The sequence below is a fragment of the Pteropus vampyrus genome, unplaced genomic scaffold (genome assembly GCF_000151845.1).
Source record: "Pteropus vampyrus isolate Shadow unplaced genomic scaffold, Pvam_2.0 Scaffold14, whole genome shotgun sequence".
NCBI lineage: Eukaryota > Metazoa > Chordata > Mammalia > Chiroptera > Pteropodidae > Pteropus > Pteropus vampyrus.
In genome coordinates, this window is record NW_011888795.1 from 789,486 (window position 1) to 817,173 (window position 27,688).

General features: G+C 48.0%; 1 protein-coding gene across 1 annotated transcript in view; it reads left to right on the top strand.

Moving 5' to 3' along the window:
- Positions 1 to 27,688, top strand: part of LOC111733621 (xyloside xylosyltransferase 1-like) — a 30,912-nt gene continuing 3,224 nt past the window's right edge. The window contains exon 1 of the mRNA XM_023525666.1: positions 1 to 530. Coding sequence (XP_023381434.1) covers positions 27 to 530 — 504 coding nt within the window. The 5' untranslated portion in view covers positions 1 to 26. The remainder of the gene's footprint in view (positions 531 to 27,688) is intronic.

A 27,688-nucleotide genomic window follows, 5' to 3' on the forward strand; every position in this document is an offset into this window, starting at 1 on the left:
CTGCTAGGTCTCCCGGTCCGTGGCGCATGGGTCTCTTCCGAGGCGGGCCCTCATGCGCTCGGGCCATGGCGCGCTTGGGCGCTGTGCGCTCCCACTACTGCGCGCTGCTCCTGGCCGCGGCGCTTGCCGTCTGTGCCTTCTACTATCTTGGATCTGGCCGGGAGACCTTCTCCAGCGCCACCAAGAGGCTGAAGGAGGCCCGCGCCGGGGTCCCTGCCGCACCCTCGCCGCCCGCGCCGGAACTGGCGCGCGTCTCTTTGGCGCCGGCCCTTGGTGCCAAGGCCAAGAGCCTGGAGGGCGGCGGAGCCGGGCCGGTGGACTACCACCTGCTGATGATGTTCACCAAGGCGGACCACAATGCCGCGTTGCAGGCCAAGGCCCGCGTCGCGCTCCGCTCCTTGCTGCGCCTCGCCAAGTTCGAGGCTCACGAGGTGCTTAACCTGCACTTTGTGAGCGAAGAGGCCAGCCGCGAGGTGGCCAAGGCTCTGCTGCGGGAGCTGCTACCGCCTGCCGCTGGATTCAAGTGCAAGGTGAGCGGGGCTGCAGCCGGGGACTCCCGGCGGGTGGCCCATCCCGTCCCCAGCGCGGTCCACCAGGTTTCACGGGTCGGTAGAGGAGTGTTTTCATTGCGCTGCCCACTTTCAACGCCTGTAGAAGCCTAACCCTTATTCCCCTCCTGGCCCTCGCCCGAAATGTGCTTTCACAGCATGCTGGAGGCATCGTGGGGGCGTGTCCAGGAGCCAGAAGTACTCAGCTGGTGCAGGAGTGGAGCGGGGGTGCTACAGACAACCCTGACCAGATCTCCTCTTCACTAACTGCGGCCCCCTGGAGAACCGGCATGCCGCCTCTGCTAGCGTTGCAGGATTCAGCAGTAACTTCAGAGTCTGCACCTCTTTTTATTCTCCTCAGTCTTTGACTTTTGAGAATGAAAGTACCTGTAGTCATTCTGTGCAGAGTCTGCTGGACAGGGTCTTGGTGAGGCTGCTTGAATTGTTGATGTTGCAGTGACATTTCTCATAGTTTTTAAGATATTTCACTCGGAACTGGTCAAGCCCAAACCCAGACAGTGTGAACCATCTCATCCCTTCTCTCCTACCCTCAGGGTCATGAACTCATTTAGAGAAGCTGAGAGTTCTTCCAAGGGAGGACGAGAGAGCTGTACAAGGTACAGATATGATCTGGGGAGAGAACAGCTAGCCACCTTGTTTCAGACTGGACCAACCTGCCTCGGTAACAGCTCCCACTTCTCTCCATCATCTCAAATTGTGTTCCTGGCTTAGTGCTAATTGCCTCAGTCAAATTGCTTGCCTCATTTTGATCTAATAGTTGCACAGAGGGGATCCAAGGTGTGATTTTTGGGTAGTAGTAGTAGATGATCTCAAAGGATAAATACTGATGTTGGTGGTGGGGAATGGTAGTGAGACAAGAGTTGTTAGTGTTCCATGTATTTGTGCCAAATAAGTGACTAAGGGGATCTGATGCCAGGATCCTGCAGGGTTCAAGGGTCTGCCATGGCTTTTTGTTGCCTACAGAATCAAGTCCCAGTTTCTTGTGTTGTGGGCCTGGCCTCTCCAGCTTCACTTCTCATCCTTCCCCTTCACGCACCTTAGATCTTAATTGCACTAAATGTGTCTTTACACACGTGTATTCTCTGCCCCAGAATGTCCTTCATTTCTTCTTGATCCCTTGGCCACTTTTACTTAGCTTTCATCTCCCCTGAGAGTGTCCCTAGACATAGAGACGGTCCTGGCCCAGTTCTGCACAGCTCTCCATTCTTGCTTCTTCACATAGCATCAAAGGTCTGTCCCCTGTCCATCAGGAACACCCACCATAGTCAGAGAAGGTCACCTGGGCTTGGACTTCATGCTGTGGGAGGCCAAGAACCCAGGGCCTGGAGCTTGTGGCTGGAGGGGCCCTTGGGACCCACTGTCTGCCCTGAGGTTTTTCAGCCTGGGCCCATCCTCATTTACCTAATTGGAATCTTCTGACTGGGAGGTAGGGCCTAGCAACCTGACCCAGGTGATCCTTAGGACTGTAATGTTTGAGAAACTCATACATTAGTCCAGTGGAGTAAACTGACAGCCCTTGGCCATAGGGCCAGTCTTGGCAGAGCTGTGATTTGATCAGCTCTCCAGATAGCACCCTGAAGACCAGCATAGTCATCTGTTCACTTTTTGAGTCGGAGGTAGCAACTCAGGCCTACGTTACACCATTGCTAGATCTCTACCATCTGTTATCCCGGGCTCCAGCCATAGCTTCTTGTTGCACATCTACAAGACAAGTGTTTGCTTATGTCGTTCCACTGTCAGGATGCTTTCTCTTTCCATCTCCAAGTTTTGCTCATCTTTGGATACCATCCCCTCCTTGGAGCTGTCCAAGGAACCCCCATTTGAAAGGTATGTCTTCCTTTTCCTCCCTCGAGTACTTTCCTGGTGCTGTAGCTGTATCATGTCTTATCTCCCATTCCTATGCCTAATGCCTGGCCCATAGTTGGTACCAGAAATATTGGTCCAAAGAAGGTCCACCCTCAGGGCCAGGTTCCCCATCTTGGAGTCTGTGTTTCATGTGTTTCTCTCCCTTTGCTGGGCCCAGTTCTGAAGGCAAAATCTGGAGGCATCTGCAGATGACCTGAGGGAATCGACATCACCCTGTTGAGCATGAGGGGTGAAGGTTTGGGGGCTTCTAGTCAAATGGTGTAGTGAGATAAGGATTTCTCAGTGCCAGCGGAAAATTGCTGCTATTACTTTGGAGTTTATATTTTGTGAATCTGGTTTTTTGTTTGTGATAAAAGGTGCTCTTTTTTCTTTAGATGCCTGCTCCTAAAAAGTTTGCCTTATTTAATTTTTCCTTAGGTTTGGAATATTCTTGAAAAGAAAGCTGCTTCTGGCACCACTTCACACATGCCTTTACCTCTGCCTGGAGCACCTGCCACTTGCACCCCCATCCTTAACCGATACTCTGCTTTCAGATCTCAGCGTAAATGTTATTTCTTGGTATACCTTTCCTGAGTTCCCATTATATTCTTTTATATCACCAAGTACTTTTCCTTAGTAACATTTATTACAGTAGTAATTATATAATTTTTGAATGAATTACTTGTGTGCCTTTCTAAACTATAAACTCTTTAAAGGCATGGACCCTGATTTCTCTTAAATATTGTATCCCCAGCACCAAACATCATGCCTTCTCTATGGGAGTGCATTTTATACTGAGAGTCATATTCCAGTATTAATTAGAAATTAATTAATTCTCACCTTGGTTGCATCAGAGCTGGAAGGGATTTTCAAGAGCATATAGCACAATAGGTGAGGAAATTTGCCCAAGGCCACTCAGGGGGTTATTGACCTGTGTCTTAAGCCAATGTTTTTCCTTTCGTACCATGTTTCCCCTTTAAGGAGCATTTCTCTCTTGTGAGATAAGGTAAGGACACTCCCAGGGAGGGTTGCCTTGAAGTATGTTAGAACACCTTGGGAAGCGAAGGCAGCTTCCTGCCCACCCAACTGCTGGAGACAGCCTGGGGCTCCTCCTCTCTCAGGGTGAGCAGAGCAGGGCTATAGTGAGCTGGCATACAGCTTGTGCTGAAACCCAGAGGTCTCTCCTCAAGGCTATTTTCAAGTGACACAGAAACAGCTTTTATTGAAATGGTTGCAGAAATAGATCATAGTACATTATTAGAGACCTCAGATCATATTTTGATTAATTAAATACTTAAAAAAAAATTCACTTAACCAGAAAAATCTTGTTTCAGCTATTATTGAAAGTTTTGCACAATCTACTGTTTTGTTGTCCTCTAGCAGTGTGGAAGTGTATTATTTGTTCACTTAATTAATAAACATCCAAACCTGTTATTTTCCAGGTATCGGGTAAGGAGCTGCTTTTAGCCTATACAATAGGTCCATGGACTAACTACATAGAATCACCTGAGGACAGTTACTAAAAGCACAGACTCCTGTACCCCGCTCCAGTTTATGGGTCAGACTGTACTGGGTGGGTCTGGGAATCTGCGTTTGTATGGGGCTGTGGAGGCTGGTGTGGCAGTCACTGCTGTAAAGGATACAGGAGTGCCTGGTGCTCTCCTGACATCTTTCAGACCCAGCTCAGGGATTCTCTCCTGTGCAGCCTTCCCTGGGAGGCACAATTCCTGGCACCAGCTAGGCATTAAGGAAACATTTGGCTAACAGCTCTCTTTCATCCAGGCTATGTGGCTCTGCTGGCCTGGGAAAGGCTGCTATATCCACTTTGCTAAAATGCTGATGCTATCAAACCATTTCCACTGAACACTTCCTGGCTCCTGGCTAACTATCATCCCAGGTTACTCCAACATTGTAGACCTGCAGCAGCTGGCTTCACCTTCCTTGTCCAGCCCTTCCTCCCTGAGCTGCAGGAAAAGCTGTTCCTTCTCATGGAGCTTCGCTTGCTTTGCTTCTGAGCCCTCTGCTGTCTGTCAAGTGGAATCCCACACTTCTCAAACTTAGGTTCAAGACTTTTCTCTTCCGTAAGATTTCCTTGCTGTTTATCAGGTTTGATAAACTATGCCATGAAAACCCCAAACAGTGGTGGTTTAAACAAGACTGAGTTAATTTCTCCTCTAAAAAAAGTCCAGAAGTAGGCATTCCTGGGCTGAGATAGGAGCTTTGTGAAGTCGTCAGGGTCTTAGGCTCCTTCCAGCTCTCTGTTTGACCATCTCTAGGGAATGGCCCTTGTCCTCAGGGTCTGGGATGGCTGCTAGGGATTTAGCCATCATATCTATGTTGCAGCAATAGGATGGAGAACCGAAGCAGCATACCCAGTTAAAAATAGGGGTTTAGTTAATCAGAAAGGAGAGGAGCGTTGGTTTTGGGGTAGACAACCAGCCATTTCTGCCCCACACTGTATTTTGAAGCCCCAGGAATGACCAGGAATGCTATATATGGGACCCTGAATTCATAGCTGCAGGGGACATGGACATGGGTCAGGCACAGCCCATGTTGCTTAGCATCACACTCATGTACATTCTCTCCTGCTTCAAAACTCAATGGCATAAGATGGTCCAGAGTGAGACAGCACCGAGTTTCAGCCCCAGTTGGCTACTATCTGGATGACTGGGTAATAATCCGCCTGGCCTCTCAGGGCCTCTGAGGCTTCCTCTGTAAAATGAAGATTAAACACCCACCTGACATGTGGTGGTGAGGATTCAGTGCCACCATGCTGTAATTCATTTAGCCCAGTGTTGCTGTGTTGGTTGTTGTGTGTCCAGTCTCACAACACAGATCCACTATGCTGACTTCGGAGAATATCAACACAGTGAGTAGCCCCAGTGCCCCTGGCATGACTCGGCACTGACGGGACCCTGTGGCCATCTCTGCCTTCCTTTTCGGGCGGCCAGCCCCAGCAGAGAGACACGGTTGGCACACTGTCAGAGTGTACAGCAGTATGCTGCTCAGTGGTATTTCTCCTATGCTTTCACAATGTTACCATTCGGCAGATGTTAACTCCTCAGAATGCCTTCCCTGAACCCTTTTTCTAGAGCAGCCCCAACCCCAGCCCCCATCTTTCCCATCACCTTGTTCGTAGTACATATTTATTTGTTCATTCATCTGTTCAACAGATGTTACTGAGCGCCTACCCTGTGCCAGGCACTGTTATAGGTGCCTGTGAACAGCAGGAATACGTATAACCAAGTCCCCGCCGTCATGAAGCTACATTCTGGGGCTATGGGAGATGTGTGGGAGGTAGACTTTAAACAAATCAAAGGTACATGTAGAGTGAGTCAGATTGTGATAAATTGTATAGAGAAAAGTCAAGCAGGATGAGGACACATAGAGCGTATGTGTGTCACAGTGGTGAGTTGTTGGCTGTTCTGCATAGGTGGTCAGGGATGGCCCACTGATAAGGTGACATTTGATCAGGGAGTGAAGGAAGTGAGAGCTCCGGTCATGAGAATGGCTTGGGTGAAGGCCTTTGCTCTGCAAGTTTGAGGAAATAACTGTCCTCTTCACTTGTGTGCAGCCCGACTCTCCCTACTAGATATAATCTCCATGAGGGCAGGAACATTACCTTCTTCATCTGTTGAGGTAGACAGGAACTCCATAATTGCCACCCCCATTTCTGGCCTGATTGGAAGTGAAGACACTGGGCAGGAGCCGCCTAACCTGGAACACAAAAATCAAACAGACTTCTGAAGGGACAGGTAGCTTTGGACAACCACTGGCTTTCCTGCAGGTGTAGGCAGGCTCTCCGTAGGTAATTCCAGAGGAGAGGAGAGGGGGAGAGAGGGCCAGGATAGACATACCTCCCAAACTCTCCCATCAGGTCATTTTCTCCTCCTGCTAAAGGAGGGAGGCATTCGTGTGCCTGGTGGAGAAGGAGGGATAGACGTGGAGCAAGGTGCCAGGAGTGCTGGTGTGGTGGAGCATCCATATAGAAGGCACAAAACAATGGAGATGGAAGTGCTCCCTCTTTCCCCCGTTGCCATTATATTCTTGGCACCGTTCCTGGCGTATTGTAGGCTCTCAATAATATTTTATAGTTGACTGACTGATAACTATATTAATTAAACTCAAGAAATCATAGAAGAGTTCTTGGTGATCTAGCCCTCGCACATTAAACTTCAGTCTCCTCACAGTATGAGGCTGGGTGGCTGTCTCCAGATGCTAAGTTGGAAATAAGAAAGAAGCCATGTACATTCCACTCTTAAAGGCAGTTGTTGGCTTCCCAGAGGAGTGTATGCTGAGAACTAGGAGTGACAAGACAAATGTTAAAGCACTTTGTACACACTGGAATTTTCAGAGGTTCTTTATTTATAATTTGCTGTGAAAATCCTTTTACAAGTTTTTGTGTGGATATATGTATACTGCAAGAGCAAAACTGTAAGTGTCTTTGAAAAGATGAGTGTCTCAGCTCATAGTTGGGGCTTGAAAGAAGCTGAGTGTAAAGACCTTGATGCTGGCTGTCTCACTGATGAAGCTAATGACAAATAGGTGACACTGAAATGCAGATTCTCTAGCTTGTCATAGCAGCAGGCACCTTGCACCAGAATGAAGCTTTCAAATAAGTTATGACAGTCTGGGAAAGAGGTGATCAAATAAATGTATCCTGTAATGAGAAGCTCTTTGAAGAGCTTCTCAATAGGCTGCCATTTTATTCGACAGAATTCAGAGAATAGTGGTATTTTACGAAACATTTAACAGTGAACCTCCTTTAAATCATATGTTCATGAAACAACTGTAGTAGTTTGTGTACCAATGCATATTTCTTGCTGAAGACTTTAATCATGGATCTATAGGGAATAACTTTGTATAGTGTTATTATATCATATATAATGCAATCTGGATAATTTTACGGTTATGTGTTGAAATTATAAGGTAAAGCCCATAACATAGGCCAGGGATCATCATATAGATGAAATGCATCAATCAGTACATGGGTGATTTGTAAATGCTGTGGGGGCTTCAGTGCATAGATGAGATGTTCCAGTTTTGGGCATCGGTAATTCTTCATGATTTTCTGACTGTTCTCTGTTCCCATAGGCCATTATTTGAAAGACAGATAATTACATTTCTTTTTTGCAATTAAAATAAAAACATACAATTCACATACCATAAAATTCGTCCTTTTAAAATATGCAACTTAACTTAGTAGTTAATATATTCACAGGGCGTTCAGTTTTGACCACTAATTCCAGAACATTTTCTCACTCCAAAAAGAAACCCTGTATCAATCAGCAGTCTTCCTCATTCCCCCTTTTCCTGGCAACCACTAGTCTGCTTTCCCTCTATATAAATTTGCCTGTTCTGAACATTTCATATAAATGGACTCATTCACTATTTGACCTTTTGTGTTTGGCTTCTTTTGCTTGCTTAGTGTAATGTTTTCAAAGTTCATGCTATAGCATGTGTCAGTATTTCATCCCTTTAAGTTGCTGAATAATATTCCATTATATGGGTATACCACATTTTATTTTTTCATGTGTTGGTGGACATTTAGATTTCCACTTTTTGGCTATTATGAATAGTTTGCTGCGAAAATTCTTTTACAAGTTTTTGTGTGGATATGTTTTCAGATTGTTCGGCTGTGTACCTAGGAGTAGAATTACTGGCTTATATGGTAGCTCTGTTTAACTTTTGGGGAACTGCCAGAGTGTTTTCCAGAGTAGCTGTACCATTTGACACTCTCACCAGCAATGCATAAGGATTTCAGTTTCTTCACATCCTCTCCATGTGTGTCTTTTTCATTATAGTCATCCTAGTGGGTGTGAAATAGCATCTCATTGTGGTTTTGATTTGCATTTTCCTAATAACTAATGATGAGAGGATTATATATTGATAAGAACTGAATAAATATATTTGGTATTTTTCTTATATATTTACCAAAATGCATTTTACAAGAAAAAGCAGGTACCTTGACTTTCCCCTCCACACCCTGAAAGATGTAACATCACTGGAAACACTTGTATTCTGAAGAACACAGTTTGGAAATTTCTGATGTGGACAGTAATGTTACGCCTAAATCAATGAGGGGATGTTACTACTATGAAGACTTGATTAGGAGAACAATAGTAACATTTATTCAGCATGTTAGAGCTTATAAAAGTGCTTTCACACATCTCATTTGAGCATCACTGTGACCAGTGAAGGAGCCCTCAAGGCTGAGAGAACGGATGTCTTACCTGAACTCCCACACTAAGCCATGAGGCCGGGCCGTGTGACATGCCTTGGGGAGTTGGAGGCACTACAAGGCAGGGAGCGGTACAATCTGTATCATCCCCCTGCCCAGCCATCTCACATAAATACATTTAATCCAAACAATCTGGCTTGCTTCAAGTGCAGCTTCAATCTCACCTGGCTTCACCGAGCCTTGTGAAATCACCAAGCATTGGAGCTGGAAGAAAACTCTGAAACTCTCTGTGCAGTCTTCCCAGTGAGCTGACAGACCCTGAGCGCAGGGGACAGTGACTTGTTCATATCAGCTCAGAGCTGGGGTTAGAACCAGCCCAGACCCTTACGTCTTCTATTTGATGTTAGTGTTTTCAGCAGCTTCTGGCCCCTTTTGGAAGGGTGGGGTGAAAGCCAGCTCATCATAACTCCCACAGCAGAAAGGCAGGGTATAGGGCCTGTCTTCACCCATCCCAGCCAGGCCTCACCTCCCTGTGTCCCCAAGTATCTCTCTGGCTGGGGAGGGAGAGCATCTCACCAATCTTCAGGAGGCAGAACCTTTTCGGGTCACTCGGGGCTGGTTTTCCAGTTGCCCTGTGCCTAAGATGGCCCAGGGAGTCAGTATTGAGAGAGCAGTGTTCCTCCTTGGAGGAAAACTCGCGGTGTGTCCTCTGCTTGGGGCTGAGTGCTGGAGGGAACTTCCAAGGATGTAATCAGCACGCGGATCTCCCAGGCTAGGAGGAGGAGCTGAGGGAGTGCAGTTCACACTGGGCCGCCAGCCGCCCTTGCGGGTCACGGCGCCCTCCTAGACACGCAGCGGAGGGGAGAGCTTGCTTTCCTGCTCTTTGGTTTGATCATGCCGCCGGCCACAGGAGTCGTGTGCGGCCCTCCCTGCGGCCGCTGGAGGGCGCTGCTGCACCGCGGTTGCTTCTCCAAGCAACCCCGGCGCTTGGAGCCTGGGGCTCCCGCAGATCTGTTTTTGTTTTTTTCTCCACGAGCGTCCCCCACTTCTCCCCCTGTGTTTTGGAAAGGAAGACTGAAATGAAAGGGAGTCTGCGTGGCGATTGTGGGTTGTCATTTCCTTCCTGTGCCCGGTGTAAACCTGCTTTGATGAGGCCCTTTGAAAAAGGCGGATGAAAAAGCTGGGATGGTTGGGTCCTAGATGGAGAGGTCTTCAGCTCCCTGCAGCTCAGCAGAAGGAAGTGTGGGTGGGAGAGGTGTGTGTCTGCGCATCCGAGCCTCCTGGCCCCCCGCTCAGTACCTTCCCTGTGACTCCCGCCAGGCTCTGCCCACGAGGCTCCGCAGCTTCCCAGGGCGCATCTTTTCCGCTCAGCTCCACCTGGGGTCTCCATCCCACCTAGCACGCGCCCTTCGGGTGCAGGTAGGCGGGCTTCCACTTAAAAAGGGGACGTGTCTCTTGCAGCAGCGTTCAGGTGGAGCCCCTGTCACCCACCATGAGCTCGCCAAAGCGGCAGGATTTGCTCTCGGTCTGAGGCCCAGGTGTCCTGGCTCTTGGTGGAAAGTTGGGCCCGCGAGAGGCAGGCTGTTGGAGAGAGGTGTAGTGACTTGAGTGCTGCTCCTAACAGGCAACATGACCAGCTGAGTTACCTAACTGCGTGGAGCCTCTGCCCTCAGCTGTCAGGTGGGCCCTGATCCCACTTCAGGGCCACCTACAGCACTGGGGAACTCCCGTAGTCTCATCTCTGGCCCAGAGAGCGAGGCGGATAGCCCAGAGGAGAAGCCGGGCTGCCGCTGGAGGGGCTCAGAAAGAAGGCCTCAGCACTCAACGGCAGCAGGTGCAGCAGGCGGACGCTCAGTGCCTGTCAGGGAAGGGAGTGCCTGAGAAGGACTCCCTGCTTTCCTTCCTCACACCCTTCCCTGTCCAGGGCTCTTACGTTTAGCCTCAGCCACTACCACTGGCTGGTTGCTGAAGACCAGTCAGGATGATTGGGCTAACATCACCTTCCAAGCGTCTCCCCCAGGCCACAGAACCCTGTACTAGGGGCCTTGGCTCCAAGAAGCAACTCTGCTCCCTTCCCTGTTTCAGGTGCTTGTTCTGAGCAGCTGAGCTAGGCCTTGTCACCTGGCACAAAGCCTGCTGTTAACTTAATGTCTTTTAAATTAAAGTCATTTGTTTTACTTATTAGGATAATTAGAGTTAAGCAGCCCCATTAAGTGATCATCCTGCTGGTGGGATGGAATGTGCCAGAGGCTGGCCTCTGTTGTCCTGCTCTGGGAATGTTCCTCTTGGGCCTGGGCGCATACTTGTTCTTCCTCTCCTCACTGCAGACCGTCACCCTTCCCACCACTGGCAGAGTCTCTCTCAGGCTTGCCGAGGAGAGGCCCCAGGACTGGCATGCAGGGCTTGGAGCCCAAGACTTGGGCTCGAATGCAGTCTGTGATATTGGGAACAGAGTGGCCCTGGATGTAACCCCTCTGAGCTTCCGTCCCCTCACACATGACCTTACAGGTGGCTGTGAGATAAAAGTGAGGTAGCACCAAGGTTCTAGCACATGGCAGGTGGCTAAGTGTGGCCGCTACTAGTGGTACCTGGGTAGATGTGTTGGGAGCAGGGACCCTTTTCTCATCTTTTTAGAAGGCACAATCCCTGTTGATTCAACTGCAGGGCAGTGGAGCTAGCTCACAAAACAGTGTTGGGCCCAGGTTTATTTCAGGGTGTCTTAGTCTGTTCTGGCTGTTAAAACAAAATACCACACACTGGGTGGCTTTTAAACAATAGAAATTTATTCCTCACAGTTCCGGAGGCTGGAAGTCCAAGATCAGGGTGCTAGCATGGTAGAGTTCTACCAAAGGCCCTCCTCTCGGTTGCAGACTGCTAATACCTGAGTGTCCTCACAAGGCAGAAGGGGTTAGGGAGCAGGCTGGAGCCTTTTTTATGAGAGCACTAATCCCTTCCTGAAGCTCCACCTTCATGACCTAAACTCCTCCCAGAGGCCCCACCTCCTAATACCGTCATCTTTGGGCATTAGAATTTCAGCTTATGAATTTTGAGGGGATAGGGACACAAACATTTAGACCATAGCACAGGATGTCCCCATGTTCTTTTGAGTCTTCCTTAATTCTCCAAACTACGGTGTTCTCTCCTTCTCTGGCTCTTTCCCCTTTCTCCCCTCTACCTAAACTGTGCACTGTTTGCCCTATTCTGAAAGCACTGGACACTGTAGCCTCATTTCCTGCTTAGTTGTGTCCATGTTTTCCCTTCTGCTAGAAGGAAGAGGCCCCATCCATCATCTCTTCTTCCCCCACCGTGCCTAGCACATACCTGGCTCCGGGCGGGGGCTCAGCAAAGGCCAGCTGGATCGGCATGTGTTCTGGAGCAGGTGCTGCTGTTTGGTCAGAGTGTGAAGCTGGAGTCTGCTTTGTAGTTTGTGTGTAGGCAACATGGACGATCCTGCTATGTATTCTGGGGGATGGAGTCTTCTCTGTGAATGATCTTTCCTAGAAGTTCCAGTTTAAAATTGTTATAGTAAACCACTTTTCATGTTTTGTTGGTGTTTGTTTTCTTGATCTGACTGCACACAGCATTTGTTCATAATCCTTTTGGGAATTTAGCAAAATATAAACAAAGTGATTTTACAAAGTCAGACTACTGGGGGGGCCCACATACCCCCAGACCTTGCTCATATCCCCCGTTTCTGCCTATCCCTGTGAGTGGGGTCTTGGGCTTTGCCCTCTGTGGCTCATATCCCACTGAATGCTGTGAGGGGCCCCTGCTCTGGCCAGATCAACATGGCAGTCCAGGATGTGTGCTCTGTGAGACCTACCCAAATGGTAAGGCTCCTTGAGTCCTGGTCAGTGTGTCCGGGAGCAGGAAGACACATGGTGTGGGATTCCATGGTGCCTGGAGCTGGCTTTGTGAGGATGGAGGGGCTGTTTGTGGTAGTCAGGGAGCCTTGAGGGTGTGTACCCGTTGTGACCCTCTCAATCTTACAGAGGAGAGAACTGAGGCAGCTGGGCAACAGACTGGCCTTTTCTCTTATATCTGGCAGGAGAATCAGGACCTGAAGATGGGGAGAGGCAAGGTCTGGCTGAGCGAGTCATGGCTTTCTGGTTGGTCGGCAGGCAGTGGTCAGACATAGCCTGGGTAGTCAGGACTCCAGAACAGGCAGTGGGAGCCCCAGAGCCTGTGCCAGCCTGGCCATTTCAGGGAGCGGCTGGCTCTCCTGTGGCCTCTGCCTTACTGAACTGCCTGGAGTTGTGGTGCATGCACCCTGAGCCACTTTATACCTCTGGGACTTTGCTCAGGTGCATCTACTCCTGAAACACCCATCCTTTCCTTCTTTATCTGGTTAACTCATTTCATCCTTCAAGCTTAAGCTCTAGTGGGTGCCAGTTATATGGGGAAGCCATCCCTGACCATCCCACACTGGTTTCTCCTTCTCTGAGCCTCCACTGTGCTGAAATTGGCCCCTCTGCAAGCTCCTGGAGGTCAGGGCTGTGTCTTATCTCTTTCTGTGTCTCTACGACATAGTGTAGTGCAGGGCCCTGTATAGAGTAAGACTTGGCACAAGCTTGTGGAACTGGAGGAGGTGTTTGCCAACGCAAGTGGGCAGTGAAGTTTGCAATCCTGAGCCTGGGGCCTGGCTGCTGAGTCCTGGTCTCCTTTCAGACATTCTGTGAACATTCGCTCACTAGGCTTTGGATGGCCAACACTCGGAGTCCTTGGCCATCTATAGAGGCCTCTTGATTTAAAAAAGGCTTCCTTGTACTTTTAATGCAGGTTCTCTAGACAAGAAGTAGTGCAACCTGAAACCAACTGGGAAGGTCCAGGTGGGTTTCGGAGACTTCTTTCTGGGTTTCAGAACTCACCCCTTTGTATTACTCTGAAGAGATGCTGCTGCTGGTCTAGGGGAGGTGGATGGGTCTTGGCTTGTGTTTCTATTTTAGGGGCTTCACTTATCTCTCTTATACCTTATACAGATAAAGAGGTTGGCTGCACTGGCCACTTGATCTTTCCAGAGCCCCCAGCTGGTAAGCAGTGCCTAGGGCTGCTATTCAGCCTTTCCGGTAAGCAGCCCAGCCCTTGCCCATAGACACTCACTCAGCTGAAGTACGGTGCAGAGTCCTGCCCAGCTGTTATATTCCTGGGTTCAAGGGCTCTCTCTGACTCTGTTGTCCATTGGCAAGGTCCTTCAGTGTCTCTGAGCCTCAGTTTCTCATCTGGAAGATGGGTAGGGACATTCCAGCCCTGAGCAGTGTTCCATGGCTCTCTTATTGGCATGTGGAAACTGGGCACAGGAAGTTGTAGTGGATGTGTCTATTGCTGAGACTGGGGGGTCTTGAAGCTCTTAGTTGTAGGAATGGCTCTAACCGAGTCTTCCTTGTTGATTCTCCTGTCCCCTTCTGGAAGATAACGATTCATTTCTTGTCCTCTACCCCAAGCCAGGCTGCACCTCAGGATGTGGGGGCAAGGAGTGTAGCATTTCTTAAGCTCTCTCAGATGTTTACTACCATCATCATCTGTGATCTAACAATTGCTACCATTTAAGCGGCATCATGCTCTATTGTCCTGTATAATCCTCAGAGTAGTCAGTCCTGTGAGGAGGGAGGTGTTCGTTCCCGGAAGGGGTTTTGCAGGTGAGGATCCTGAGCCTAAGGCAAGTTTAGCAGCTTGCTCAGAGCCATACAACTACTAGCTGAGCCAGGACTGAAGCCCAGCATTCTGACTCTTAAGCACTATGTCTTAATACCTATAACGTCTGTGATTTGTTCTAGTCTCTCTACATAAGGGATGTTCTGTGAAAGTTGGGGTCACCCCAGGAGGCCTCATATTGTGCCCCATGTGCCTGCTGCTTCCTGGGGCCTTATACACGTGTCCTCTTCTCCTTGTCAGTAGGTTGAAGGCCCATAGAGTGGGGTGAGAAGAGCAGGGGAACCTCAGAGCTTGTGAGGGGCAGAGCTCTCACTCCTCCAGGTCCTGCTCTTAGAGCCAGCTGGTAGCCTCTGTTTAGTAGTGGAATCTTTGAGGACCATGATGGAGTCTGGGACCAGGTTACCTTCCTCTCCTCCTCCCCTGTCTCTGTCTGCTGTCCCTTTTGTTTGTTTCTGAAGCCAATTCTGGATTCTGCTGGTCTTTGTGTGCTTATTTGTCTTCTATTTTTGTTCCTAGCCTGGCATTTTTCTCACCCACCTGTGACTGCCCGTGCAGTTGCCTGTGTTTTGTGTGCATTGAATGGCTTTGCTTCACGCCCCACTGAGTGGCTGCCCCAGAATAAAGCCAAGCAGGCCTCCTCAGGTGCAGGCCCCAGAACCTTCTGAAAGGACTCACTGTCCTTTTGCCCAGCTCTGCTCAGCCCATTCCGGGCCCACTGGGGCCTGAGCATCTGTGTGTGATGGGGGTGTGAATAAGAAATCTCACTGCTGTCTTCTGCCTGGGTCTGCATTCCATCAAACCCAGTCCTGCTGTGTCTGGGGACTGGGCTCCCATTATGTGAACTGACCTACACAACGCATAATAAGTACTCTGGACACCTCTTCTTCTGCTGGTTTGCCCAACTTATAAAGTGCAGCTCATGCACCCACGTGGAGAGTCCACTCTCTGAAGACCTGTTGCCTTCATCAGTCTTTCCAATGACTCTGTTATCCCCTGTTCTGTCTGCAGTGTTGGGGAAGCTGCCAGAGGGAGACATGAGGGTGGGTCTGTGTCTCATCTCTCTCTCATCTCTCTCTGGTGCAGCCTGGTGTAGGGGTAGGCCTGTGTTTCTGGAATGATTATGGTGTTGGCTGCAGATTCCAGCTCTTCTTCATCACTCCCAGAGGCCAGGGATAGTTGTTTGCCTTCTCTGAACTCCTTCCCCATCTGCAGAAGGGGCACAATAATACTGTCTACCTCAAAACCTTGTTGAGGGGATAAAATTAAATTAATGGTCTAAAGAAACTGTTTGTGTCCAGCACATAATAGATATTTGCTGTGGACCTGGACCACAGCTGCCTCATCCCGCATAAAGGCTGTCCAGGTCCCTGTTGGAGTCTACCCCTAGGATATGGCCCTGCTCTGCTCATCCTCTGTCCCAAGTCAAATCCTGGTACATGTGGCCACACCTGAGTTGGCTGCATGGATGCTCAGGTTTGTCTTATAAAATAAAAACAAGTAAGTTTGGCACAGAGATCCCCCAGCCCACATGCTTTATTATATTCCATGCATGTGCTGAGTAGGAGTGAGATGGTGACTGAGTCTAGAGGGGTAGGTCGAGCAGCATTAGGCCCCATGGTCCCCAGTCTTCTCACAGTGGAAAAGAAACAGCTTCTGCTCAAGAGAATGGCTCTTGGGGAGGAGGTAGTGATCTGGAAGGACCTCAGTGGGGAAGTGGACCTGTGCCCTGTGGTTGTAGGGCAATACTTGTTATTTTGGCAGTTAACTACTTGTTTTAAGATAAATTTAACTCCTGGTCAGTGTAGGGTGGGACTTTGGCACTGGGTCCCAAGGAATGGGGGACTGGGGAACCGATGATGCTTGGTCAGTCACTGCTGGTGTCTGAGGCACGGCCAGAGTCTCAGGTCCCTGATCACTCAGGGTCCAGTTGTGCCAGTGGCTCCTTCAGCTAGGAGGGGCTGATGGGTAGGGTGTGTGGGGTGCCCCCTGGGAGTATGGCTCAGGGCCTCCGGGCAGCCTGCAGTCCACAGTGGAAGGTCCTCCCTGGGGAGAGCTGATGGCAGGTGCCACTGTCTGACAGCATCATTTCTTCCACATGTTTCAGTTTAAAACTTAATCTAGCTGGTGACTCCCTTCATTGCTAAAGAGTGAATAGCTCAAGAGTTCATTGAGGTTGGTGAGCAGTCTTTGCAGAAGATAGAAGACTTTATGTAGGTCTATTCTGCGTGCTTGTCTGGTCTTCAGACTCCTTGAGCAGCTTTTACTTTGATTGGAGACATGAGCAACTAGTTATTTACTGAGATGGCTCAGAGTTGCAAGACTTTGAGAGCAAATGCAAAATGAAAATATTTTCTCTTTACTTCAAGCAAAAGCTCTGTATCAAGCATCTGGCTTTGGGAGAATAAATGTGACCTTGCTGTTCAACTGTCTGGTTTCTGGAGCTGGGGATTTCCATGCCCTTTTCTGTGACATGTACAACATCTGTAATTGACTTATGGAAATCCTGGTGGCTTTGTTATAGCCTGGAAGTATGAAAGGGATTTCGCAGTGCCCCATGAGAGTATTTAGCTCCGAGGAATCAGAGTCCTGGGAGGAGAAAGTGCTCAGAGGAATGTGGGCAGGTAGGAGCAGTGACAGGACCCCACTGGGAGCCCGTTGTGACCGGCTTCTGCAGAGTCTATACAACTATAAATCTAATGAATCATCTTCATTTTTCCGTGTGCCCTTTGAGCCTTGCTTACTTGCAGGCACACTTTTGGTACAGCAGAGAAATTTGGTTCTCTGCTCTTTTCCCTTGTTATGGGACTCACATGTGGGGTGCATCTCGTAGCGTTTCCCTATCTTTCTATCTTGTCTTGTGCTTATTGTTTCTATGGCTGTCACGTAAGTTATTCTCATAATTCTTTTGTTAGATATTCTGTGAGTTTCTAGTTTTTCATACTACAAATAACAACACAGAGAACTATTATGCATGTTTTCTTCTTCTTTTGAATTGGTCCCAGGAACCTATCTTTAACTCTCCACAAGAAACACTTGACAATCATAATGGTCCTGTACCCCCAAATTAATATGTGAAAATTATATTAATTTGGATTTAGCAGTAATGCTGTTCAGTGCTCACTCTCTTGGCTTTCTATTATGAAGAGTTTTGCCAGCTAATTTACATCATACAGCCCTACTTTCTGTCCTCTTATGTACTATTTTATTTAACAAAAATTTTGTTTTTAGTATTTTTATACATTAACTTAAATTGTGAAATATCAAAATATAGAAAGATTCAGAAAAGATGTAATAGACTTATTTTCCAATTATATATGTTAAATAGGGACTAACATTTTGCTGTTTGCTTCAGATTCTTGTTTTTAAAGAAATAGAATATTATAGATATAGCTAAAGCCCACCCTTATTTCTTCCCCATCCCAACCATCCCAGAGGTGTTCACTGTCATACACAAGAAAGTGGTGTGCTTTACGGAATTTGAGTTTTTATACTTTTACCACAAATATATGTGTCTCTAAGAAATATGTATATATGTATACATACATAAAAATGTATTTTTTTTGCTTTGTATGTTTTAAACAGTTATATAAATGGTCTCATTAAATGTTCTTTTAATATTTCTTCATTGGGCATTATAGTTTTGATATTTTTCCATATCGATACGTATAAGTCTTATTTGGTCATTTTAACTTCATTTTGTAGGCTATCATTATGAGTAGACCTCAGTTTATTCATTTTCACTCTGAGAGGTGGATGGCTAGCTAGGTTGTATGCACTTTGTGTCATTGCAAATATTGCTGCAGTGAACATCCAGGTACGCATGTGCATACATACAGGTGCTTGAGTCTCTCCAGTTTCCACCCTTGGAAGGGCATTTCTGCCCTGAGGTGTGTGCATCTTTCCAAGACCCTGCTAAGCTCTTGTCCAGCGTGGCAGCCCTGCTCCTACTGCACATGCTCCTGAGTGTTGCTGTGGACCCCCTTTTCTTGGTGTAGGTCCTGCTGCCTTTGTGTCAGGAGGCAGAACCTTGAGGTTGACTTTGAAAACAGGATAAGAGGGAAACTGAGGGCAAACTTGAGAGTTTCTTAGCACTACTGCAAACTTTCTGGTTGTATAGAGACTTGGGCCTGTCTTCCTAGTGTATTAATAATCTCTATAGATAAGGGTAAAGAGGAGGGTGCCTCCAGCTGAAGGTGGGACAGCCTCTAGTCTTGACTTGATTGCCGCAGGGCTTTCTGAGAAGGCAAGGACCTGGCTTTGGGCTGGCTTCCCAGTGGCTAGCCATGTGACCTGGGGAGAGCCCTGTCCTCCCTTGCTGGGCCTCAGTTTTCCTGTCTGAAACATGAGGGTTGAATCAGTGACCCAAGTCCCTCTTGGCACTGTGTATTGCTCACCCACTTTCTACTTTTTTCAATTAGCAAAATAGTCCCACTTTCCTAGCAACGACTCCTAGGCCTGAGCCTTGGGTAGCAGGCAGGTTAGAGTGGGGGTGTCATGGGATGCCTTGTAGGAGGCAGTGGCCTGGTCGTTCCCTCTCTGTGTCATGAAACTGTTCCCTCATGAAATGGTCTGTGCTTTCATATAGCTCGAGGGAAAGACCTCAGATCCAGGGGCTTAAAGCCAAAGCAGATTAGTGATGACAGAGAAGAAGCCAAGGGCTGCTGCTGGCCCTTGGGGACATTCACGGAAGCCAGAGCAAAGGAGCACTGCTTTTTTGGCGGTGAGCCCTTTTAGGGTTCATGTACCCCATCCAGTATTGCTGCTCTGTGAAACCTTCATTGAGCCAATGTTTACTGTGAGCCTAATAGGTGCCAGCGCTATCTCGGGATCGGTGAACAAGAGAGTCAAACATCCCTGCTCCTGTGGAGCTTCCATTCTGGCAGGAAGGAGATTAAATGAGCTAATACCATTTGTCTGCTCTGCTGCCTGTAACACAGTGAAGTAAGGGCTCAAAAAGGGTCAAGTTTCATTTCATCTCTTTGTTGTTCCATGATAAGCAAATATGAGTAAATAAATTGTACATTGTCCTAGGAGGTGAGCAAATCATACGGTATGTTAGAAGAGGCATTGGGGAGCATGGGGCGGTCGTGATTTTTTGTTCGGTAGGCAGGGATACTGTCATTGAGAAGGTGGCATTTGAACAGAGGCCTGAAGGAGTTGGCCAGGCAGGTACTGAGCCATCATCTGGGTGGTGGGAGCAGTGAGCGGAGACCTGGGTCGGAGGTGCCCGGAGTATTTGAGGACCAGCAAGGCCAGCTGGCTGCAGAGGAGCAGGCTGGGGGAAGGAGGTGGGAAAGGGTGTCAGACCTAGTGGAAAGAGGCAGGGGAGGTTCTGGCTCTGACTGAGTGGCAGGAGTAGCAGCTTCTGGGTTTTGAGTAAAGAAGTGTCACTCTAGCTGTTGTGTGGACAGAATGAAGGGAGACCTGTTGCAGGCCATTGTCCTGGCTGCTCCAGGGGAGAGAATGGTGGCCTGTGGGGGTAGGAAGAAGCAGGGGGATTCTGGACCCATCTGGGAAAAGGGCCTTTAATAGTGTAGGGGAATGACGAGGTTTTCAGACGCGGAGTTGTGGCTTCAGAGGGCTAATACACACCGTGTTATCTCTTTGACAGAGCCGAGTTTGTAGTGTGCACGGTCAGGGGCTCTGCCCCTCCATGGTGGAATAAAATAGAAAGGTGGAGTGAGGACAGTCCCTAGTGACTGTGAGGTTGTTTGAATTCTGGAATCGGAAAGGCCTGGGCTCAAATCTGCGCATCGGCCCTCCACCAAGTCACAGGTGATTTCACCTTTCTGGCCACGGCCACTTTTGTTATAAAAGGCACAGTCATGGTGAGGATTGGATGAGCTCATATTTGTCTACACTGCTGCCTGGCACATGTTTTGTTTCCTTTCTTTCTGGTCCCATGATAAGCAGATGCCAGTGCTTAGTGTGGTGGGGCTTAGAGAAGTGCGGGGCCTTGAACGTGGCCTGTAGGAGACTGTCTTAGCTTGGGGTTACAGGAAGGGAATTAGTGGTGAGGCTTTAGATGAGGAGTCAGGAGATCTGCTTCTGACGTCAGCAGTATGTGACCTTGGGGAGGGCAGGGACTCAGTCTGTGAATGCCTCCTGGCTGCTGGCGCTGTGCTTGGCATTTTAAACTCATCATCTCATCCGCAAAAGGAGGTGATGGATGTGAGCAGTGTCTCCAAAGTCAGGTCATTTGAATGTTCCCTTCACGGTATTTACCATGCCTGCAGCACTACCTCCTTAATATGTATTTAAGACTGACTTGCCTTTTACCTCCCCCACCCCCCGCCTTTCCCTTAGCCTCTCCTTAGGTAATATCTGTGAAAACATAGTTCAAAGGTGTTTTTACTAACTTTCCTACTATTTTACCTATTAAAATACGTCCATAAGTATTAAAAAAGAACGGTTGGTCTGTGTGCCTCTTAGAAGACCCTATTGTACCGCTCCAGAAGTGTGTACCTCATCTTGGGGAGCACTGGACAAGGGGGTTTTGTAAAACCTAGGAGAGTGGGCAGCTTCTGAAAATGACAGACACTGTCCCAGAGTCTGACTGGCCTGAACTCAGCGGGGCACTCGGGAGCCATGGCTTCCCTGCTTGGGCCCCAGCGTGTCCCTGTCCCAGAGGACCAGGAGGGGTGTGGCGGCCAGTGTGGAGTGAGGCTCAGCTGGGCCTCTGGGAATGTGGGGCAGGCCCTCTGGCTGAGGCCACCTTCCTGCTTGCCTGGTCGAAGTGGGAAGCTGGCTAAGTGCATCCTTATGGGTGTCACATGGGGTAAAACCACAGTGTTCTTTGGGAGGTCAGAGGTCATGGGAAATTACCACATTAAAAAGAACAAATCAAGGAATCTGGTGGAGAAGACCTGACAGATCTACAACCGCCTGGCTTCTTGGTGAGGAGGTAGACTAGGACAGTGTACCCTGAAATTTCACTGTAAAATTCCGATACCGCGGTTCTCACCTTCCATCTCGCCTCCTTTCCCTCTTTCCTTCTCTCTCATGTCATTTCTTATCTTTTGGGGTGAAAAACATTATGGTAGAAAATTGTCTTCTATGGTCAGGAAAATTTAGCATTAAATGTAAAACCAAAAAAACCTCATAATTTATAAAAGAGGTAAATTAAGGGATGGTTATACCCACTATGTAAGGATTGTTTGTTTTAAAGAGATCACAAAGTATTCTTTAGTGAGGGCTGGAGAAAGGCAGGAAGTGAGTGAGTGCATTTGTTTTCAGGATGACTGCTCAGTGTTAAAGGGATGGGAACTGGGGCGGGGCGGGGGCAGCAGCTGGTGAAGGGCGAGGTGAAGCTGGTGTGAGGCTATGAGAGTTGGATGCAAATTTGTGCTATAGAAATTATGGATTTATGCTTATAGAAGCCCTCAGCTACGTCAAGAATATCTGCAAGGGTACAGGCCACAGTCTGATTGTCACCATTAGCTGGTCATGAACACTCACTGAGTCTGGAAGATATCACAGACTTTTTTATTTGCCCCTACTTTTCCTTTGGAGTCCCTTTACGGTCCATTAATAATTACCTTCAGAGGTGCATCTGGGTTACTCCCTCTGTCTCTGCACTCCTCACAACGTGTTTATCTTTTCTTGGTTTCTTCCTTGCCCTCTTAAGGATATGGCTTCATCCCCGTGGTTTGCCGTAGTTCCTGGAAATTCCCTTGGAAGGCCCAGCGTATGCAGGTCTACAGCGCGGAGTACCTATGAGACACACCAACCTTTTTCTTGCTTATTCTCATGTATGCAACCTTTATACATGGTTGTGCTAACAAAGACTTCATCTCCTTATCTACTTGCTAAAGGCCCTCTTACCACTGGACAGACAGGGTAAGGGGAAGAAAAGGTGGTGCAGCCACACTGGGTGCACAGAGGGCCCTAGGGCTAGCTCTGGAGCTGGGGTCTCCTCTCCTCCTGTCGTGGTGGCCTGCTCTTCCCTGTGGTGCTTGATTGCTCTGTTGGGGGCCCCTGAGTCAACAGAGAATTGAAGTTCGCTGTTTGTCCTCTCTTCATTACAGGCAAGAAACTAAAACCTGGTGAAAACATGAGTGGGGATAGATGGAGGAGCTGGAGAGAACGACCTGACGTCTGTGTGAGATTGCATAGTCCTCTACCCCCAGCCTCCTTCAGGGCAAATACCCACAGATCCTTTATTTGCTCCTCAGATGAAAGGAGCAAACCTTAGTCTCCTTAGTCTTAGTCTCCTCCTGCCACCTTAGTCTCCTCCTTTGGACGTGCTCTGGAAGTTTGCCCATAGCCTTCCTGCAGTGCTCTTTCCAGAGCTGGACCCAACCAGAACCCTGAGGCAGAGCGACTGAGTGGGGCCATCTGTCCCTTATAACTGGTAGGGTTTTTAGGACTTAATAGTATTTTTTTTTAAAAAAGAGGGGCCAATAGATCTCTCTGTTCCTCTACCTACTTCCAATCAGTCATCTATTACTCTCCAGTCCAAGAAAACGTCATTTAAGGAAATGCATTTGAAGATATAATTTCAAAAATAAAAATTAATTTATAGGGCATAGTTATTCTGGAGCAGCTTGCAGGTTGGGCACTGAGTTATTAGGCTACAACTCAGTGACAAAGTGAGATTTTGCAGCCCAGCCCTACTGGATATTCTAACCAGCAGGTGAAAGGTGAAAAGAAGATTCATATTCCTGAAGGTTTAGAATAAGTCTCATGTGGAAGAAATTCCTCTCCTTCGGGTAAAGGCCAGGATGGGGATGGGGAAGCACATGACACACCCAGTGGGAGATTCCAGGGTGAAGAAGGAGCCTCAGACTTCTCAGGTCCTCTGAGGAACAGACCCTACAAGGTCATCACCACTCTGTGTCCTAAAGCAGAATATTATGTTACCTGCCTTGTCCTCTCTGGATGCTTTTATCTCCGCTCATTTATTTGCTCATTTCTTCCCACAACAATCATTTGCTGAGCTTCCACTGTGTGTGAAGCACTTTGCTAAGAGCTGAATGCATAGCAGTGAGCAAGACAGACAAAGTCCCTCCTTTGTGGCACCTTACAGGCTGTTTGGGGCCTGGGAAAAGACAGGCAGTAAATGACTAGACTCTTAAAAATATAACATATCAGGTGGTGATAAGTACTATGGAGAAAATCTGGTAATTGAATAGCCAGACTGGTCGTGTGTGTTTTTGTGTGTGGGGGTGTGTAGCTACTTTTTTGGTCAAGGAAGGTCTCAGGAGTTGACCTTTGAACTGACACCTGAATAGCTTGAAGGATCTAGGTACCTGAAGATTCTCAAGGAGAGCCTTCTGAAAGAGGGAACAGCCAGTGCGAAGGCTCTGAAGTATAAAAGTGTTTGGCATGTTTGTGGCATTGAAAACTGTCAGTCTGTTAGATTTTTCTTTCCTTCATAGAAATATGCCTTCACATTTATAGTGTAAGTCGATGAGAAGACAATTTTTCTTTTCAGAAAAGCATTTGTCTTCCAGCTCTTGTTGGAATTGATTACCAATATCACACAGATTAGGAATGCATTTGTGGAGGCAACCAGCCTGTGGTGGGGCCCACGCCGTTCCCACCCGCCGCCCTCAGAGCAAGTCACTCTGATACTTGTTCCCCCATTGTCCTGAAGGATGCTGTGGGGCAAGGGGATAGTGGGGGACCTGCCTCTCTTTGAGAAGGCTTAAACAGTGCCTCCTTGGGAATATGCAAAGTACTTGTCAATTTCCTGAAAGTCCTGTTTTGCTTCTTGAGCTCAAAGGGAACTTTCTTCCTCTTTCTCCCCTGGTGTCCTACCAGGCTAGAAGAGGCCTACAAGCAGGGGACTGTCACAGGGGCATGTTATTTCTCACTGTGAGGCAGATATCCATACTTAGTGACTTTATCTGATGTATTAGGACCTCTTCAACTCAGAATTGTGTTTACCTGCTGGTTGAGGTTGTTTTAGTAATTTTAGAAGCATGGTTTGTAAATAAGTACTCCACGCTAAGCATGAAGAGTGTGGAAGGAACCTGGTTGGGCGCTGGGCAGCCCCTAGCAGAGGTCAGGCCGGGATGTGGGCTGATTGTAGCAGGAAGGAAGACCTGGGACCACCTTCCATCCCAGTCAGAGCACCTCAGAGCCAGGCAGCTCCACGGGGTGGACCAGGGGGGTGAGTTTGCCGACCCACTGGTGGACATTGCCGTTGACGGTGGCATACTCTCTTGCTTAGTCCAGATATTGCAGCAGAATCCTTCCTATCCAGTTGTCTGGGCAGCCCCTTGGTGCAGATGGACACTTGTTTGCTATTCCTGCTGTAGGTAGATTCCAGCACGTGTCGTGGTGTGCCAGGTATTTGGGTAGGTTACCCAGAGCTTCACGTTGTCACTCTTCCCTCCAGCGGCTCTTCCAGGACCAGTCTCTGATTGAGCCTCAGGAGGAGACTTTGTCATCCTGTGGCTAGAGGAGCTGCTGTTCTTCAAGTAGGCTTTGGTGTTTCCTGGAAACCTGGCATCTCTCTGTGCACAGGGCCAGCCCCCTCCACCTCCCTTCTTGGCTCCAAGAGCATGGCGTGACCTGACTCCCAGTGGGGCACGCCAAGTGATTAATGAGTTTTCTCCACCACGTTGAGCTAAGGCTTGGCGTGGCTTTATGTCCCTAGTGAACGTCTAGGGGAGCAGTGGCATGGCTTTTCAGGCCTGTCTGTGCCAGCGCGCCCAGGGCCAGGCTGGCAAAAACGTCTGCCTCTGTCTGGCACCAGGCTCACTGTTCTGGTTGCTTTGGCCTCCCCGTGTTGGAAGTGTTGAGAATGTGCTGCACATGGTGGATATGAGAAGCCAGCCTCCTCTCTCCCCCCATTCCCAAATTGTCCTTTATTAAAAGAGTTGAGTCTTTCCAAAGTCTCATATTACACAGTGCTCTCTCAACTGCATGCTATATTTTGAACAACAAAGTATAGTTCGACAGTACCTTAGCTTGAAACAACCTGTCGTTACTGAATTTGGGTGCCACTAGAAGTCACATGACAGCATTATTAAAAATAAAAGGCAAAGGAATGTAACAGATCAGTCATTAATTTTGATTTTATAAGTGTGGAATATTGATATGAGCGAGGCTTTAAAGATTACTAATAAGTGGAATATATTTATTGGCTACAAATATATGATTATAGGCTGATGAAAAAACTAACTGCCTTAATGATATGAACATGAGTTCTTGTGGGTTGGGATACCATTTCCAATGACGGCATCCCACATAAATTTACAAGGAGCTGTCTTCAACATCTTAATTGGATGACGAGGTTGATGGGTTATGGAAAACTGCTTGGATGACTCAACTCTAAGGTTGATAAAGGCATTAATGTTGAGGATGTACATGAAGAGTTCAAAAATCATTTTGCAAGCTGAGTGTTAGAAAAATAGTATTTTATAGGATTTTTAAAATTTAAAACTATATAAAATTAATACAAGTTACAGTGATTTGACTGTCAATTTTAACCTATCTCCCTAAAAATCACATAATTTAGTTGGTGCAAACCATTGTTTTAGATCTTCTTATTGGCTCCTTGCCTCTAATATGGGAGTCGCCTTGTATTCCTGGTTTTCTAGGTTACATGGTAATTCTTCCTGCTGCCCCTGAGGTGGGAAATTTGAAAGGGAGGAGGAACGAAGGGAGGGTGGCATTTTCTTTGACTCTCTTTCTCTCTTTTTCTCTCTCCATCACTCTTGCTTCTCTATGCCTTCCAGGCACCAGACCCTGGGCTGGGATGGGCAGACTCAGGGTGTGCCAGACTCTGACCCTGCCCTTGGGAGAGTGTGGTCTACAAATGTGTTTTAGACTTTGGGAGGCCTGGGTGTTTTGATTCATATTTGTAATATCTGTGGTTTGCTTCTTGCTACATAAAGTGTATTCCATGGAACATATTAATTTCTCTTTAAGTAGATTTATTATATGAAATATTCATTGGAGCAGGCTTTACCATACAGCATTTGGAACAATGTACTGAGTACAGTTTGTCCTCATAAATCTGTTAATGCTGATGGGATGTAATTTGTCTCCTGTGAACCTGTGGGGTGTGATTGGGGCCCAAGTAGGGGAAAAAGCTGGCTGCTGAAATCTCTTTATCTCCCTTAGTTTGGCTGTGGCAGGCCCTATGTTAAGTGTGCGCGCGCGCGTGTGTGTGTGTGTGTGTGTGTGTGCGCGCGCGCGCGCGTGTGTCTGGTTATACATATCCATTCTTTCTCTCCCTTTTTAATGAATACAGAGGCCTTCTATTTCTGAGAAAGCCCTCTTGTCAGCTTCCAGCTTCTTGTAAAATTCCAGTTTCTAGCAGTGGTTTGTAGTTGTAATGAGACTCAGAAGGAAAAGCTGGCTCATGAGTGAAGACTGATTAGTGAGGAGAGGAGATTCAGGGGACCGAGGAGGGAGGCGGGGGCAGGATGCCAACACTCGGGACTAAGCACAGCCTGACAGACCCTGAGCTAGGTGCTTTATCTGCTTGTCCCAGGTAGTCCTAATAGCCACCCTAGGAGGTAGGTGTTATCATTTCTGTATTTGAGGCTCAGAGAGGTTTAGTAACTTACCCAAAGTGCAATTCATTTAGTTCAGCAAACCTATACTGATGGCCTGTCAGGGGGCCGGGGGCTGGGTACGGGGCGCAGAGCAGTCACAGCCTCTGGCTTCAAGGAATGTCCCATACAGCAGATGTAGAAACAGGTCTGTAGAGGAACCAGACAGGGAGTGGATCCTCCCTCCGTGTGAAAAAGGGTGCACAGGAGGGCGTGGCGAGTTGTAGGAGGTTGTGTGAAGGCTGGAGTAGGTGTCCAAGCGAGGTTGGAAGACTGGATAGGAGTTTACCAGGCAGATGAGAGCTGGGAGGCAGAGGTGGGGCTGAGATAGGGTTCCAGATGGTACAAAAATAGGTACAAATATGTAAGCACATATAGGACACCAAGGTGCGGTGGGCAGAGTGAGGACTGCTGGGTTCAGTTCTACTCAATCCCTGGAGTAGAGAGGGTGGGAAGGGTAGCCAGAGCCACTAATGCAGGGCCTCATAAGGAGGGGAGTCAGAAACCATCAGAGGTTTTGAAGCCAAGGAGAGAGAGAAATGAATTTATATATTTAGAATATATTCTTGAGAGGTACAATAGAGGCTGGTTTGGAGAGGGGCAAGGCAGGAGGTAGGGAAACCTGTCAGGATTTGTGATGCCAGCACGGCCAGGAAGTCACAGGGATGGGGTGGGGACAGTGCATGCGGGGTAGGAGGTGAAAGATGGTATCTGTGTGTTGGGAAACTGCAGAGCTGGTCTGGATTCCCCATCTCAAGTTGAGAGCCCAGAAAAAAGAAAAAGTCAAAAGAAAATAATCAGTCAGAAAAGGAGTAAAGGAAAATAGTACATTGGAAGAGAAATACACTATCAAGAAATTTATAAAAGACTTTCTAAGGCAGGGGTCCTCAACTTCTAGGCTGTGGACCAGTATCGGTCCACGGCCTGTT